The 14,374-nt window shown below is 37.0% G+C and overlaps 2 protein-coding genes across 2 annotated transcripts; both read right to left on the bottom strand.

Annotated features, from left to right (window-relative positions):
• Positions 1-2,865: 2,865 nt before the first annotated feature.
• LOC148876586 (uncharacterized) lies at positions 2,866-8,402 on the bottom strand. Its single transcript, XM_088967671.1, has 10 exons — positions 8,304-8,402; positions 7,641-7,721; positions 7,261-7,574; positions 6,918-7,147; positions 6,167-6,680; positions 4,361-4,802; positions 3,932-4,098; positions 3,710-3,822; positions 3,453-3,505; positions 2,866-3,315 (listed from the first exon to the last, which is right to left on the bottom strand). The coding sequence occupies exons 1-10, from the start codon at positions 8,400-8,402 to the stop codon at positions 2,866-2,868; spliced, it is 2,463 nt and encodes an 820-aa protein (XP_088823797.1).
• A 1,465-nt stretch (positions 8,403-9,867) lies between these two features.
• Positions 9,868-13,927, bottom strand: LOC148876585 (protein ECERIFERUM 2-like). The gene is made up of 2 exons (XM_088969903.1): positions 13,345-13,927; positions 9,868-10,916 (listed from the first exon to the last, which is right to left on the bottom strand). Exons 1-2 carry the CDS (start codon positions 13,771-13,773, stop codon positions 10,044-10,046), a joined length of 1,302 nt encoding a protein of 433 aa, XP_088826029.1. The 5' UTR covers positions 13,774-13,927; the 3' UTR covers positions 9,868-10,043.
• Between the last annotated feature and the right edge of the window lie 447 nt (positions 13,928-14,374).

Genomic DNA, 14,374 nt, shown 5'->3' with positions numbered 1-14,374 from the left:
CTAATTTATTGTAGATTCAAATAAGTTTAATTGTTGTAATATTCAAATGTATTTACTATTAGTTGAACCGGAAATAGGTTAGGAAGCAACTATACATTTCCATAAGGACACTGAGCTCACTATTAGTCCAACAATTTAACCTACTATAAATGTTATCTGAAAATGAATTCCAAATCTTTTTACATTAGGTCTCATTTAGGCTCATTTGGAAGGAGTATGGTTGCCATGAACTAACAGATTATAGTGCTCTTCTTTATCATTATGCAATAGTATTTACTAGTAGAAAGGCTCGTGCTAAGCATGGGCAAAAAAGATAAAGAGAAAACTAAACATAAAACATGGGCACCACCTTCTTCATGTAGGTGAAAGTTCGGTGCTCAGCACAAGACAATAAAGAGTATTGAAATAAGTTAAAAAGAAAAAAATTATAAGAGTATTCCGTTTTCACCATGTAGAAAAAGCATAATAAAAATGATTGTTATGTCTTGTTATAAAGAGTATAGAAAGTTAAAGAGAGTATCCTTATTCCTAAAAAAAAAGGAAGTATCCTTGGAATTGAAAGTTATAGTGGCCATTGTATTTCCAATGTATCTGCAGGAGTGTGAGATTAGGTGTTACTTCCTATGATTCAAAGAAGAGCATGGTATTAGTTGTAGATAGGTTACACTGTTTTGTGATACATATAATAAAAGCTTTGCTGAAAGAGATTTTTACTTACTAGTTGTTGCCTGCTCTTGATGCAAACTCAAGAAGTATTCCTATTACAAGTTCTCCTATTTCCCCTCAGGTCTCTTATACCAATATGCATGTGAAATTATATCAATATACCAATGGTAATTTCACCATAAAGAATTATTCAAGATTGTCTCCTTGCCTTCCCATTTGCCCATGATCAACACAGGCCCCCTTCGCTAGTGTTTTATGAAAGAGTAATCATATGTTGAATGATTAACTTGTGATTTTTGTGTGTCTAATTCAATTGTGAGACTTGTCTCCCTAATGGTAAGTGTAGTTGAAATTGGTAGAGTACAAAATATATTAGTAAATATTCAAATTTTAATTAAAGCAAAAGGTAAAGTATGATTCCTTACTTGGCTCTCTAATGTAGATAGGCATTCTAAGTGTAGAACTTGATGAAGCAATAAGACCTTTAAGCACAAAGAATAGGAAATAAGTATAAAGATGCACTTAAAAATATTTAAATGTACCACCTTGTTGTGTGTGCACTTAATAAAGTGTTTAGTTATATATATAATCATGTATGTGATGTGCACAAATGTGTTATTAGTGTTTGTATGGTACTTCAAGAGGATTAGTACCTGTGTCACCTGATTGAGAGAGAGGGAGAGAGAGGGGGGGGGGGGGAGAGAATTGAATTGAGACAAATTTGTTGGTTTTGCAGATGCAACTTGATGAGAGAATGTACTAATGTTTCGATAATATCTAAGCATTCTTTGGGTGATTGCATGGAAAAAACCTATTGGAAGGGGGAATGACATCTGTTAGCTTGAATTGCATTTTCTTCAACAGCTGAATTGAATAAGCAAATCATCATTTTCTCCTTTGCAACTTTGTTCCATCTCTTTGGGAAAAAGGGTGTGAAGTATTTTTAGAGTGCCCTTTTGCTTCATAGAAACAATTTAATAGTTTCTTTTGGGCCTTTTCTTTTGCCCACAACTTCTTGTTGTATATGCTTTTTAATCTTATCAATTAATAAATTGTGCTTACTGATAAAAAAAATTACACTTCCTAAACATTGGGTGCTGAATTTATGGTACCAAATTCATGGTCCCAATTCAGGAAAGGGATCAATGTCATAAGTAAAAAAAAGGCCAAAATGCTAACTTATAGTCATAGTAAATAGAAGTATGGGAGCTTAGGCCGAATACAAAAGGACAATATTCAAAAAAATACTAAAAATGAAAATAATTGCAGAGAAGAGGGGAAAGCAAACAAATGCAAAAACAAGTAAAGAGGGGAAATTTATGCTCCCAAGAAGCATTGCTGGTAGCAGTAGGAGATTTTGCAGGACCTAATCGGTTGGTGGCCACAGTGGCAGTTGCTACTGCCTGCTGATGGCTCAATGGGAATAGAGGTGTAAAACGGGTCGTGTTGGCATGGCCCGCAGGCCATCTCGGGCCAACACAACATGACTCGTAGGCCATCCTAGGTAGTGCCGCTCTCCCCTAGGATAACTTGGGGGGTTGGCCTGGCACAGCCCACGACCCAAGCCTTGGGCCAGGCCAGGCCATGGATTGAGCCAAAGCAATTTATTTAAAAAAGTTGAAGAAAAACTTAAAATTTTAATTTTATATTAATTTTGATGTATACAATTGCTTATATATATACAATAATTAAATAAATTAGTATAATAAAATTGAAAACAATTATTTATTTTATTAATATATTATATATTGTATATTATTATATCATTATAATTTATATATTATATGCATAAATATTATATATAAATAAAACATACAAATTCTTATGCTCATCTACTCATAAACACCCAAAAAAAGTAATTTTCATTTCACAAACACCATCATTTCTTAGATATTTTGAAGTTAATAATAAAAAAGGAAAAAACCCCATGAAAATTTATCAGTATTACTATTATAGATTCTCACATTACAGAGATCTATATATAAGAGATCCATATGAAATCCAAGAACACAAGCGCAGAAAGAAAAAAAAAAGGAAAATTAAGGTCGAAAAACATAAATGTTCAAGATAGAAGGAAGAGAATTCTTTTCATTACATGTCTGAGAGAGAGGTCACTATATTTATAGATACAAGTACAGTTGGATGTAACTAACTTATGGAGGGAATCTTGTAACTAACTCTTAACAGACTTCTATCTAACTAATTTTGTTTACATGCCCCGGTAATTTGGACCTCCCTCGTTCTCCCTCGTTCAACACATTTCTGCAAATCTCGAACTCCTAATATGTTCTTCAGCAACTCAAACTGAAGGCTAGAAACTGGTTTAGTCAAGCCATCAACTACTTGCTCGGCAGAAGTGACATGCTTAACCTCCAACTCTTTCCTAATAACCTTCTCTCTAACAAAATGAATATCGAGCTCCATATGCTTTGTCCGATAATGCAAGATGTGATTCGCAGACAACAAGATAGAACTGAGGTTATCACATAACAACAATGGCACTTTCCTTAGAGTCACATTTAGCTCCCTAAGGAGTGATTGTATCCAAGCAACTTCAGCTACTGTGTGCCATCCCACGATACTCAGCTTCTGTACTCGAGCGGCTGACAGTGTGCTGCTTCTTAGAAGACCAAGACACCAAGTTCTCACCTAGATAAACACAAAAGCCAATAGTACTTCGTGTATCATCAATATCCGATGCCCAATCTGCATCAGAAAATGCATACAAGTGCAAATTTTGTGTATCCTTCAAGTGCAACCCATGACTAACTGTCCCATCCAAGTACCTCAAAATACGCTTGACTAACTTCTAATGAGGCTCCAGAGGCTATTGCATAAACTGGCAACATTTATTGACTGCATATGAAATATCAGGTCTGGTTATGGTAGCATATTGGAGAGCTCTGACAATCGACATATAGGTTGTGGCATTCACAATTGGTTCACCCTCCACTTTAGACAACTTGAGACCGGTTGGCATAGGTGTATCCACTCCTTTAGCTTGAGACATGAGCTTTCTGTAGTAAGTCTTTAACATACTTACTCTGTGAAAGATGCAGGGAACCATCTTGAAGCTTATTCACTTCAATACAAAGGAAATAATTCAGCTCACCAAGATCTTTAACAGAGAATTCCTTATTCAAAGCTTGGATTAAACTGGTCACAATTGATTTAAAAAGTCCTTGTAATAAGCATGTCATCAACATACACTAGAACAAAAGTGGTATGTCGGGAGGTGACTCTCAAAAACAATGAATGATCACACTTGCTAGACACAAACCCAAACTTTGATAGAGTTGTTAACTTCTCAGACCAAGCTTGGGGAGCTTGTTTGAGATTGTTTGAGACCATAAAGGGCTTTCCTGAACCTGCAAACCAGCCTCCTATCTTCAACTCCAAAACCTTGAGGTTGATCCATATACACCTCTTCTTCTAGAACATCATTTAGAAAAGCATTATTCACATCAATTTGATGAATTTTCCATTTCCAACAGAGAGCCAGAGTCAATATAATTTGGATTATTGTTGGTTTAATTACATGGCTAAAAGTCTCTTTGAAATCACAACCCTTTTGTTGAAAAAATCCCTTAGCCACAAGCATTGCTTTCAATCTCTAAACTAAACCATCGGAATTATGTTTAATTTTGAACACCCATTTGTAGCCAATTGATTTTCTATCAGCAGGAAGATGTACCAAGTCCCAAGTATGATTCTTCAAAAGAGCAAAATATTCCTCTGTTATAGCTTGTTTCCAACTAGGGGACTGCAAAGCCTCTGTGACAGTGGAAGGCTCTTTATAAGCAGCCAAGGCTTTAGGCTTGAACACATCATTCTTTGATCTGGTAATCATAGGATGAAGTGACTGAGAGCTAGTCTGAACAGGTGTTGCAGGTAATTCTGTAGAGCCAGATAAAACAGAACCAACAACTCTCACTACAGGAGCAGAAGTGGGCTCAGCTGCAGGACAACAATCTGAACTGCCAGGCAAAGTATTAGTAACAAGATCAGTAGGAATAACACTCTCAACATTAGTAGATGATTCAGGTGTCAAAGATCTAGGAACACCCTGTAATTCAGCTTGGGGAGGAGATGCTGAAGGAAAATGAAGAGGTGAAGAAGAAGAGGTTGCAACAAAACTGGAAGATGAATAAAAGAGAGTAGAATAGGGAAAAAAATGCTCATCAAAGATGACATCTCTAGAAATGTAAATTCTACCAGAAGGTGCCAAACACTTGTAGCCTTTGTGTTGGAGACTATAGGCAAGGAAAATGCATTGAGTGGACTTGAAATCAAGCTTGTGTTTATTGTAAGAAGCAGTGAGAGGATAACAAGCACAACCAAAAGTTATAAGAGCTGAATAATCAGGTGGAGAATGAAATAAGAGAGAATATGGTGAAGAACCATTCAGAGCTGGAGTAGGTAAGTGATTAATAAGGAAGGTGGCAGTTCAGAAGGCTTCATCCCAGAATTTGAGAGGAAGAGTAGATTGGGACAGTAGAGTTAAACCAATTTCTGTTATATGTTTATGTCTGCATTCAACCAAACCATTCTACTGGTGGGCATGAGGACAACTCAAGCGATGGAGGATACCATTATCAGAGAGGAACTGAGAAAATGCTCTAAACTCCCATCCCTAGTCACTCTAAATGGCTTTAATCTTATGATCAAATTGTAATTCAGCCATAGTCTTGAATTGAAGGAAAGTAGAAAAAGCATCAGATTTATTCTTAAGGAGATATATCCAGGAATAGCGAGAGAAGGCATCAGTGAAATGTATATAATAGGTATATCCATTGTATGATTTATGAGGTGCTGGCCCCCATAAATCAGTGTGGATTAACTGCAGAGGTTGTGTGTATACAGAAGAAGAAGCATGATAAGGAAGCTGATGAGATTTACCAATTACACAAGCCTTGCAAACAACCAAATCATTTTTATTAACAGCAGGAACATTACAAGCATTCAGTACATTATTCAGAATAGGTAAAGAAGGGTGGCCTAGTCTATTGTAGACCTGTTCATGGGCCGGGTGGCCTAATGGGCCGGTCCAGCCCCCGGACGGGCTTGAATGTGGTTATAGGCCCACGACTTAAATTTGGGCCAAAAAGCCCAGCCTGCAATAAATTCGAGCCAGGATCCGGTTTTCTCAAAATAGCCTTGCCCGACCCGACCTAATATTAGACTTAAAGTGAGTAATGTGATTATGTCCATTTGAATAATTTTTTTTTTATTTAAGAATGTAAAATTGTGTTTTAAAATATAAAAGAAAGGGGAAAAAAACCATCTTGTAGGCCCATTGTTCATTTAAATAGGAAAAAAAACTATATGGATTTTTAATTCTAATTTGAATAGGGAAATTGTCTTTTTATTAGGTCGGGCTTCAGGCTCAGGCTTGGGCTTTGGGCTTTTATCAGGGTCGGGCTCAGGCTCGGGCCTAGAATATTTCCCTTAATGACATGTGAAAGCCCGGCCTATGAAAAGGTCTAGTCTATTGTGCTACAAATGAAATACAGGAACAGAAGAGGACGCTGAAGTAGTGTAAGCAGTATGAGCAGACATAGGTGTAGCAGAAGGAGAAGAAGGCTGTTGAGACACAGCAGAAGCAGAACTGAATGATGAAGAAGAAACATATCTGGTTACATATAGATCTTTAAAAGAGTAGAGACCTGCTCTAAGCTTGCCTTGCAAAAGAATTCTTTTGGAAACTTGATCATTTACCACACAAAAATCAAGATGGAATTCAAAGAAAACATTATTATATCTAGCAAATTGAGAGACACTAAGAAGATTCTTAGTAATAAGAGGAACATGAAGCAGATTTTTCAAAATCAAAGGTGAAGGAGAGGAAGAGGAGTGAATTAAAGCGTGTCCAACATTAGAAATTTGCAAACCCGATCCATCACCAATATAAAGAGCATCAATTCCTGTGTAGGGAGTCTTGCTAGCAAGATTGGCTGCATCATAGGTAATGTGATTTGGTGCACTCGAATCAGGATACCATGAGTGGTTAGAGACTGATTCAGGAGTAGCAATATAAGCCTATAGATGTGGAGAGGAGACTTGCTGTTGCTGTTGTTGCTGCTGCTTCTGTGCATTATGAAAATCTGCAACTAATAACTGATAATTCTGGTCATACCTATGGTAACAATTGGATGCAAGATGACCAAATTTACCACACACTTGACAAATAACAAATGGTCTGTTGAAACCACCTCTGCCTAGTCTTCCTCCTTGCTTACCAGAGTTCATACCTTCTCTGGCACCTTGAACATTCATACCTCCTCTTCCTGCAAATGGAGGTCTGCTGCTAGGATTATTTGAATTATTCTTGACTTGCAATTGTGCAACATTAGCTGTGAGAGTCTCCACTGATTTGTGTTTCTCAGTTCTACATTCTTGTGCAAGAAGAAGTGATTCAATATCACTTACAGTGTATGGATCCAGTCTAGATGTAACTAATGTGATGAAAGGATCAAATCCTCTGAGAGTCCATCGAATATAGCTTCAATATGATCACTTGGAGAGATCGGATTTCTGATCGCAGCCAAAGCATCAACAGTACCTTTAATTTTCAACAAGTACTCATTAATATACAATGAACCTTTCTTTGTGTTCCATAATTGCGTCTTCAACTGCTTGATTTTAGCGCGAATCTGAGACGCAAAGAAGATTTGAATTCGCTCCCAAGCTTCCCAAGATGTCTCACAGCCAACAACTCTGGTCAACATGTTCTCGGACATTGACGAAAGCATCCAAGGCAACAACAATTGATCTTGTTGATCCCATTCTATAAACTCTTCACTGGCTCTACCTTGATCTTCATCTTCTTGCCTTTGAAACTTCTTTGGAACTGAAGAACCATCTAAGAAGTGTTGTAATTTGTATCCTCTGATCACAGATATAATTTGCTGCTTCCATAGAAGAAAATTGTTCTCTATTAATCAAACAGAAATCGCATGAGTAAAGGTCTTCACCTCAACCTTTTGATTGCTCGGTGTTGAAGCAAGCGTGGTGCTCGACGATGCCATATCTCCACTAATAGAAGGAGAGTAGCTCTGATACCATGAAAAACATAAAGAACATTCAAAATAGAAGGAAGAGAATTCTTTTCATTACATGTCTGAGAGAGATGTCACTATATTTATAAATACAAGTACAACTGAGAGAGATGTCAATCAAACTAATTCTATTAACAAAGGTGATGAGTAAAGCAGAAAGCGTTTTCATTTGCCTTTGTTGTACATTCATCTTCTCGAAATAGCAAATTGAGAGGAGAGACAAGGAGAGTTGAACCTCGTCTTTTCTCCAATGAACTTGCATTTTTTATGGAGGTGGTTTTAAGAGGGGCCAAAGGCAGTGGGAATGGAGGTGACGAAAACCTTCGAGAGCAAGAACCACGGAATGGAGCTGCTGATTGCTACAACCGATGTTCGTCTAGTGCATGAATAAAAGAATAAAAAGGATGATAAAGCCTAGCATTTTTAACGCAGTGTTTTTATTCTTTTATTTCATGTGTGTGGAGCGAAGCGGCTGTTGATTGTTGCAGCCATTTCAGCGGTTATTGGAGCTGTCGATTGCCAGTATTTGTTAACATAAGATGCAATGGCAAGCGATCGCACGTCCAAGTGCTTCAGCACCTCGAAGAGCAGATCCTCGTAGAGAAGCACAAACCCTGTCTCTTGACTACTCTCCTCCTCTTCTTCTTTGATCCTTTTTCTTCTTCCTCCTTTTCTCATCATCAATCATCGAATTTTCACCAGTGACAAGTGCTCTCCTCATCTCAAAATACAACCAAAAAACGAAAAACCCCAAAGGAAACTTCCGATCTTAGAAGTTTGAGTCTAGGACTCTTCTCCCTTGCTTCTCTCTAATTGTTGATTCCATAGCTCTGCTCTAAAATTGGTTTTGATTTGATGACAATGGTCTATCCGATAATAATGGAGAATAGAATAGAGGTCACCAGCCCCAAAGTCCCCAACATCGGTGCTGAGTAATTTATATTGTTTGGTTGAGTTATCAAAATATTTAGGATTGGGATTTGATGAAATAACGAGGGGTAAACTAATGGATGGGCATTCTTGTCTTTTCACATGATATTCAATGGCCAGTTAATGGTAGATACTAGATTGTTGGGTTTCAAAAGTTTGGGTATTGGATTGTTGTATTTTAAAGTTTGGGGATCAAATTGTCACTTGAGCCAAAGCACAGGGTACTGATTGGAAAAATTTCCTTTGAGAAATTGGTATTCTTCTTCCAATAGTATGATTTTCATCATTAATAATAAATTAATAATGGCATAAACCCATTAAGTAATATGCCTGAAAGTAGAAAACAATGTGTAATGTGTGTCAGCATGTGTTTTGTTCAGTGGTTATTTCTTGATAGACATTTATTAGAACACTGCCATGTCATCGCCAAATCAGCATTTTTCCCATCATATTTATCCGTATGCATTGAAATTCACAAAAGTGGGTTTTTTTATTTACTATTCCGCTAATATGGCACCTAATGGCGCCTAGTTGTCCATAAATGATTTATCAAGTACTTTTCTCGGTTTTGAAGATAAATCAAATACAAACCTTCATTTAATAAACAGAAGCTATACCAAATACATACAATGTGGTTCACCTCAAAATTGTTCCATATATATATGGGTTGAGACTTCAACATAGACAACACAATTTATATATAGTATAGTTATCATGCTTTTCAAACCGTCATTGACCTGGATGGTCAGATCATTCGACCTAGAAACTGTTCAGGCAACCGGTTCCATTTCACCCCAAACCTGATCTTATGTTAATAAACTTTGACTTGGTCAACGATCCATTGACCTAGGCTGTCGAACCATCAATTCATTCGACCCAATGAATGGATTTTGACCATTTTTTGGTTTCAATTATTTTTTAATTTTTTTTTTAATTGTGATGGGCCGTCCATTCGAACCAGATGATCGAACCGCTGACCCAAAAACCAGCGGTTCCGGTTCGGTTTTTAAAACATCGGATAGTATAGATATAGATTAATTTGCAAGCTTTTAAATGTCAGTACGCCCATATCTGCAAGAGGGAATGGGCATGGGCTGATGATGTGCGTTCATCTCATCAGTCACCACCCTGTCGCCAGTTGTCACAACCAAAATCATATCCCAGTACAGCCCATACTATGTAATAATTTTCTGTTTGTGAGAGAGAGATCCACTGTTGCAAACCAGAATGCAATTAACTCCGCCCCATCATAAATTCATAATCATGTTCAAACTTTAAAAAAAAAAAAAAATGAAAATGTTATTCTTCAACAATTCAGACCTACACACCGAAAAAATAGAGATAAAACATTTAAACCAACATCACCACCATAAGATCTAAGCATAGTGTTCAGACGCTAATGCACCATTCTCTCTGAAGCTCATTTTTCAGCTGGGCAACTTGGTTTTCTGGCAGCGTCACAGTCACCGTTCTTCCTCCTCTATCTTCAGCAACACTGCCTGATTCTGGGCCTGGAAGCACCAACACAACGCCTTCATCGCCAACTCCGTCGATCAGACAGTTCGCATAGATAGGCTTCTGTCCCTTGAACTCCAGTCCATAAAGCTCGACCTCTTCCAAATTCACAAATGTCAGGTTTACGCCCAGTGCAATAAAGTCAGTCAGCCCCTGGTCTCTCTCTACTGCCTTTTCAATCTTGCTATTCTCCTCCACTGATTGTCCAACCAACATCTGTGCTAGTTCTGACGCACTGGCATCTGCAATAGAGAAGTCGGCCTTCACTACGCTCACTGCCTGGTTGTTGCCCAACTCCCCATCATGGCGACCTTTCCGATAAACAGTGACCGTTCTTGGCTCTGGTTTTCCTCTAACCCTTGCTAAGCTCTGCCAGATTATAGCTGAGAGCGATTCAAATGTTGGGGTTTTACCAGTTTGATTTCTCATCTTTGAGTGCAGGTTAGTAAGTTCTGCGGAAGTCAGTTGGAAGGAGAATGTCTCCATTTGGCAGTTATTAGCGACTAACCAGTGTTCTCCCACGGGTTCGACCCGTTTCACTGAGACTGGTTCTGAGCCATCATGAACCGGGGTTTCGGGCATTTGGGGTTTGGGCTCTGCTTTTGGAAGGTTGAATGATTTGGGTGGAAGACGATCGGACAGCATTTGGGCCCAGATGTTGATGAGTCTTGAAGCTGAGAATGGATCTCCAAGGACATGGGCCCAGCTTAGCCCCACTGATACTCCTCCACATTTGAACCAAGTAAACTAAAAAACAATACAGAAAATAAAAATTCTGTTGAGAGTTGGAACTGTCTGGAAAGCCAGTTGAGAATAATAAATACAACAGATCTGAGCTGTATTATTTATGAGTTCATCCACAAATTAGATGAGTGGATATTCATAAGTTGGTGTAGTTGTGGGTGTGGACATTGGGAGAGCAAGATTATTTGTGGTAGATGGTTTCTTAGGCCCAATCCATGGAACAAAATGGACTGTTGAGGTCCAATACCTCTATTGATAGGGATTGGACTACTACAGGTTAGGTGTTCTTTCAAGGGTATCTTCAATCTTCTCTTGAAGGCATGGTTTTCAAAACCAGATTGGATTGGACGATCAGACTGGAAAAATCAGGAACCAGTTCCGTGTTACCCTATAACCTTTATTTACCCCTAAACCGTTAATTGGTCAGCAAACTGCTGATCCAGACAGTCGATCTATTCGAATCATTCAATGGTTTGGTCGGTTTTTATTTGTTTTTTATTTTTTTGTCAGAATGGGCTGTTTATTCGGTTTGAACGGTTGAACTGTTTGACCCGGGAACCAGACCCCTGACTGGTTTGTTGTCCGATTCGGTTTTAAAAACCTTGCTTGAAGGTACTTTGTGTAAAGAAATTAAAATCCTTCATTTCAAAATTTTAATGAAGGATTTTTCTTTTTCTAAGACCCTCCATTGTATCTATCGAAAAAAAAAAAAAAAACAAAAACAAAAGACCCTCCGTTGAGAGTTGTTCACCAAAATTCCACGATTCAAATAGCATTGTTATGTGTTTAATATATTTCAAAAACTAAAATTAAAAATAAATCTGACATGGATGGTTATTAAAAATAAAAACAAACATATGTTTAATTTATTTTAAAATATTTATACCTATACTAGTATGAATGAGCTTGGATATAAATGTAACATTAGAATTAGTTGGTGAGAAAAAGCATCTTAAATATATGATTTAATTGGAGAATGAGAGTTAATATTCGATCTATATTCAATACTTTTAACAATGTAAAGCTTATATTTTTTAAAATAAACAAAAGGCAAAATTGTTTTTGTATAGGTGGTAGATAAGCAATTCAACCATTCAACTATTAGGGTCAAATGGGTCAATCCATTTTTTGTAATTAAATAAAGATAAAAACACAAAAAGATTACATAAAATACATAAAATTTGTAGAAACCATTTGGGCACATCCATGCCTTATCTTAACTATATGGTGTCCCCTACATGAATACCATTTCGCTAATCCATTCTATTTAGAGCTATATCTACCATTAAATTGTTAGTGCTTAAATAGTTTTGTACTATTTCTGGTCTACCCCTAACTCTTCTAGCCCCTTGCACTTGTAACATATCATGAAACCACTTTCTTCTAACTCTAGCCATCCATGGTCTTCCATACATGTAATCAAACCATCTTAATCTACTTTTTCTTATTTTGTCACTTATTGGAACAATTACTAGGTTTTATTGATGGCTGCAACCCGGATCCTATTCTTTCTAGTTTTTCACTCATCCATCCTAGCATTTACATTTCTATCACCCTCGTTAATGTAAGGCCAACTATGATGTATGAATCAAAGTGTTGGGCAGTAAAGAAACAACAAGTTACTTTTATAAACATAGAAATATATAAAAAAATTAATTCTATTTTCAAATTATTTTAAACAAAAAATGTTTGATAAATAAAAATCATTTTTATAAACATAGAAATGTATAAAAAAATTTAAAATAATTTGGATACATTATTACTACCATCATCATTATCATCTAAAATTGTCATGTGCAAATCATGTTTACATTAGCTAGTGAAATAAAAAACTCAGAAACCTTAATATATTCTTGATCCCATATTTTTAGAAAACCATTGAATAAATAAAAGAAGAAAACCATCTAAATTCAGAAAACTTGAAAACAATTGAAGTTTAATGGTTTAGAGGGGGTTCTACAATAAATAGATTGTTTCTTAAAACAAAAAGAAAAAATAAAACATGCTCTTTATTGTGCATATTTTTTGTTTGCAAAATTGAAATCAAAACATGTTCCAGAATTCTGATTTTAAATACATATTTTTTATTTGATTGTATATTGCATTTCTAGTAAAAAAAAAAGTATTATAAATGATAAAGGCAACTTTTGGGCCCTAATATCAATAAACATGTTCCAGAATTCTAGAACAGTTTTATTAATATCATTATTTTCTTTTTTTTTTGCTGATGGGGCAGTCTCAAAAGCATATGAAAACAAAAATAATGATGTTGTAGAACACCCCGTTAATTGAATATAGTACCAACTGCCGGCAAAACTATGCTAGATCAGTGTCCATGCTCGAATTGAAATCCCTTCTCCTTTTCAGGCAAAACTATACAACAGGTCTCTATAGAAGTCAGAGTTTGGTAGATGAGAGTTAGAAACAGTACCTGCACAAGAATCAAAGGAGAGAAACCCAAGTCAGGACCGAGGACTTGGTTCGGAAAAAGGCGTCTATGGAGAGAGTAATCGTTCATCTCTAACCACTGGTCAAGGGTGTTGCTGCACTGAGCTTCGATGACCCTCACGCCACCATCGTTGCACTTGATGAACGGCCGGCCCGAGTCCGATCTCCGAATCCTGCCAGAGAGGACGCCATTGATCTCCAGCCATTTAAACAAGTGTTTCTTGTAGTCGTAGATCGTCAGACCTTGGACCATGTTGCTCTTGAAGAAGTACAAACCTCTGAGGTAATGAAGTTTCAACGCCAAATCCATGCTACTGAACTCATGAACTCTGTCTTCTCCAGTTATTGACGCCGGTACCACCGACGACAGCTTTATGTCATAAACTGGGTCTTCGACTTCCTCCGGAGCCATGACCAGAGGGGGCCGGAAAAGGGCGATGGAGGGATGGAAAGGAAGAGAGGGGGAGAGAGAGAGAGAGGTGGTTGTGGCCAATGGGTAGTTGCTTATATGGAGGCTGGAGAGATAGGTTGGTGCAGTGAATCTTTTCAAGATCGTTGGAGAGTTTTTAATGGCATCATTGCGTTCACATCTCCACTTGGGTACTGCTAACGAGATGGCCGCTGGGGTTGCATTTAATGCCCTAATTTACGTTTGATTCATTCACAGAAAGAAACACTTCTGATTTTTTTCTGATTTTTTTTTTTTGGGATTAATGGTCATACTGTCCAACCACTATGGAAATGTTGGTTATCATTCTTCACTTAAGGCTTTATAAAGTCGAGGCATACACATTTTTACTTGAGGCTTAAGCCTCACAACTTAAGCCTTTATAGCACAAGCCTCAAGTATCAATGGTTACTTTGTGATTAATGCAAAAAAGTATATATTTTTATATTTTTATAAAGACATATAGCAAATAATACTGCAGTAATTCTAGGCTAAATAAAAAAGTAAAAAAGAAAAAATGATAAGGTAAATCAAATTCTATTAGTTTTCTTAGTGTTTTAAGAGA

Source organism: Nelumbo lutea, chromosome 1 (genome assembly GCF_056320005.1).
Source record: "Nelumbo lutea isolate HS-2025 chromosome 1, American lotus-T2T, whole genome shotgun sequence".
In the NCBI taxonomy this organism is placed as follows: Eukaryota; Viridiplantae; Streptophyta; class Magnoliopsida; order Proteales; family Nelumbonaceae; genus Nelumbo; species Nelumbo lutea.
Note: the sequence above shows the minus strand (reverse complement) of the source record. Positions and strands in the feature narration are given on the sequence as shown.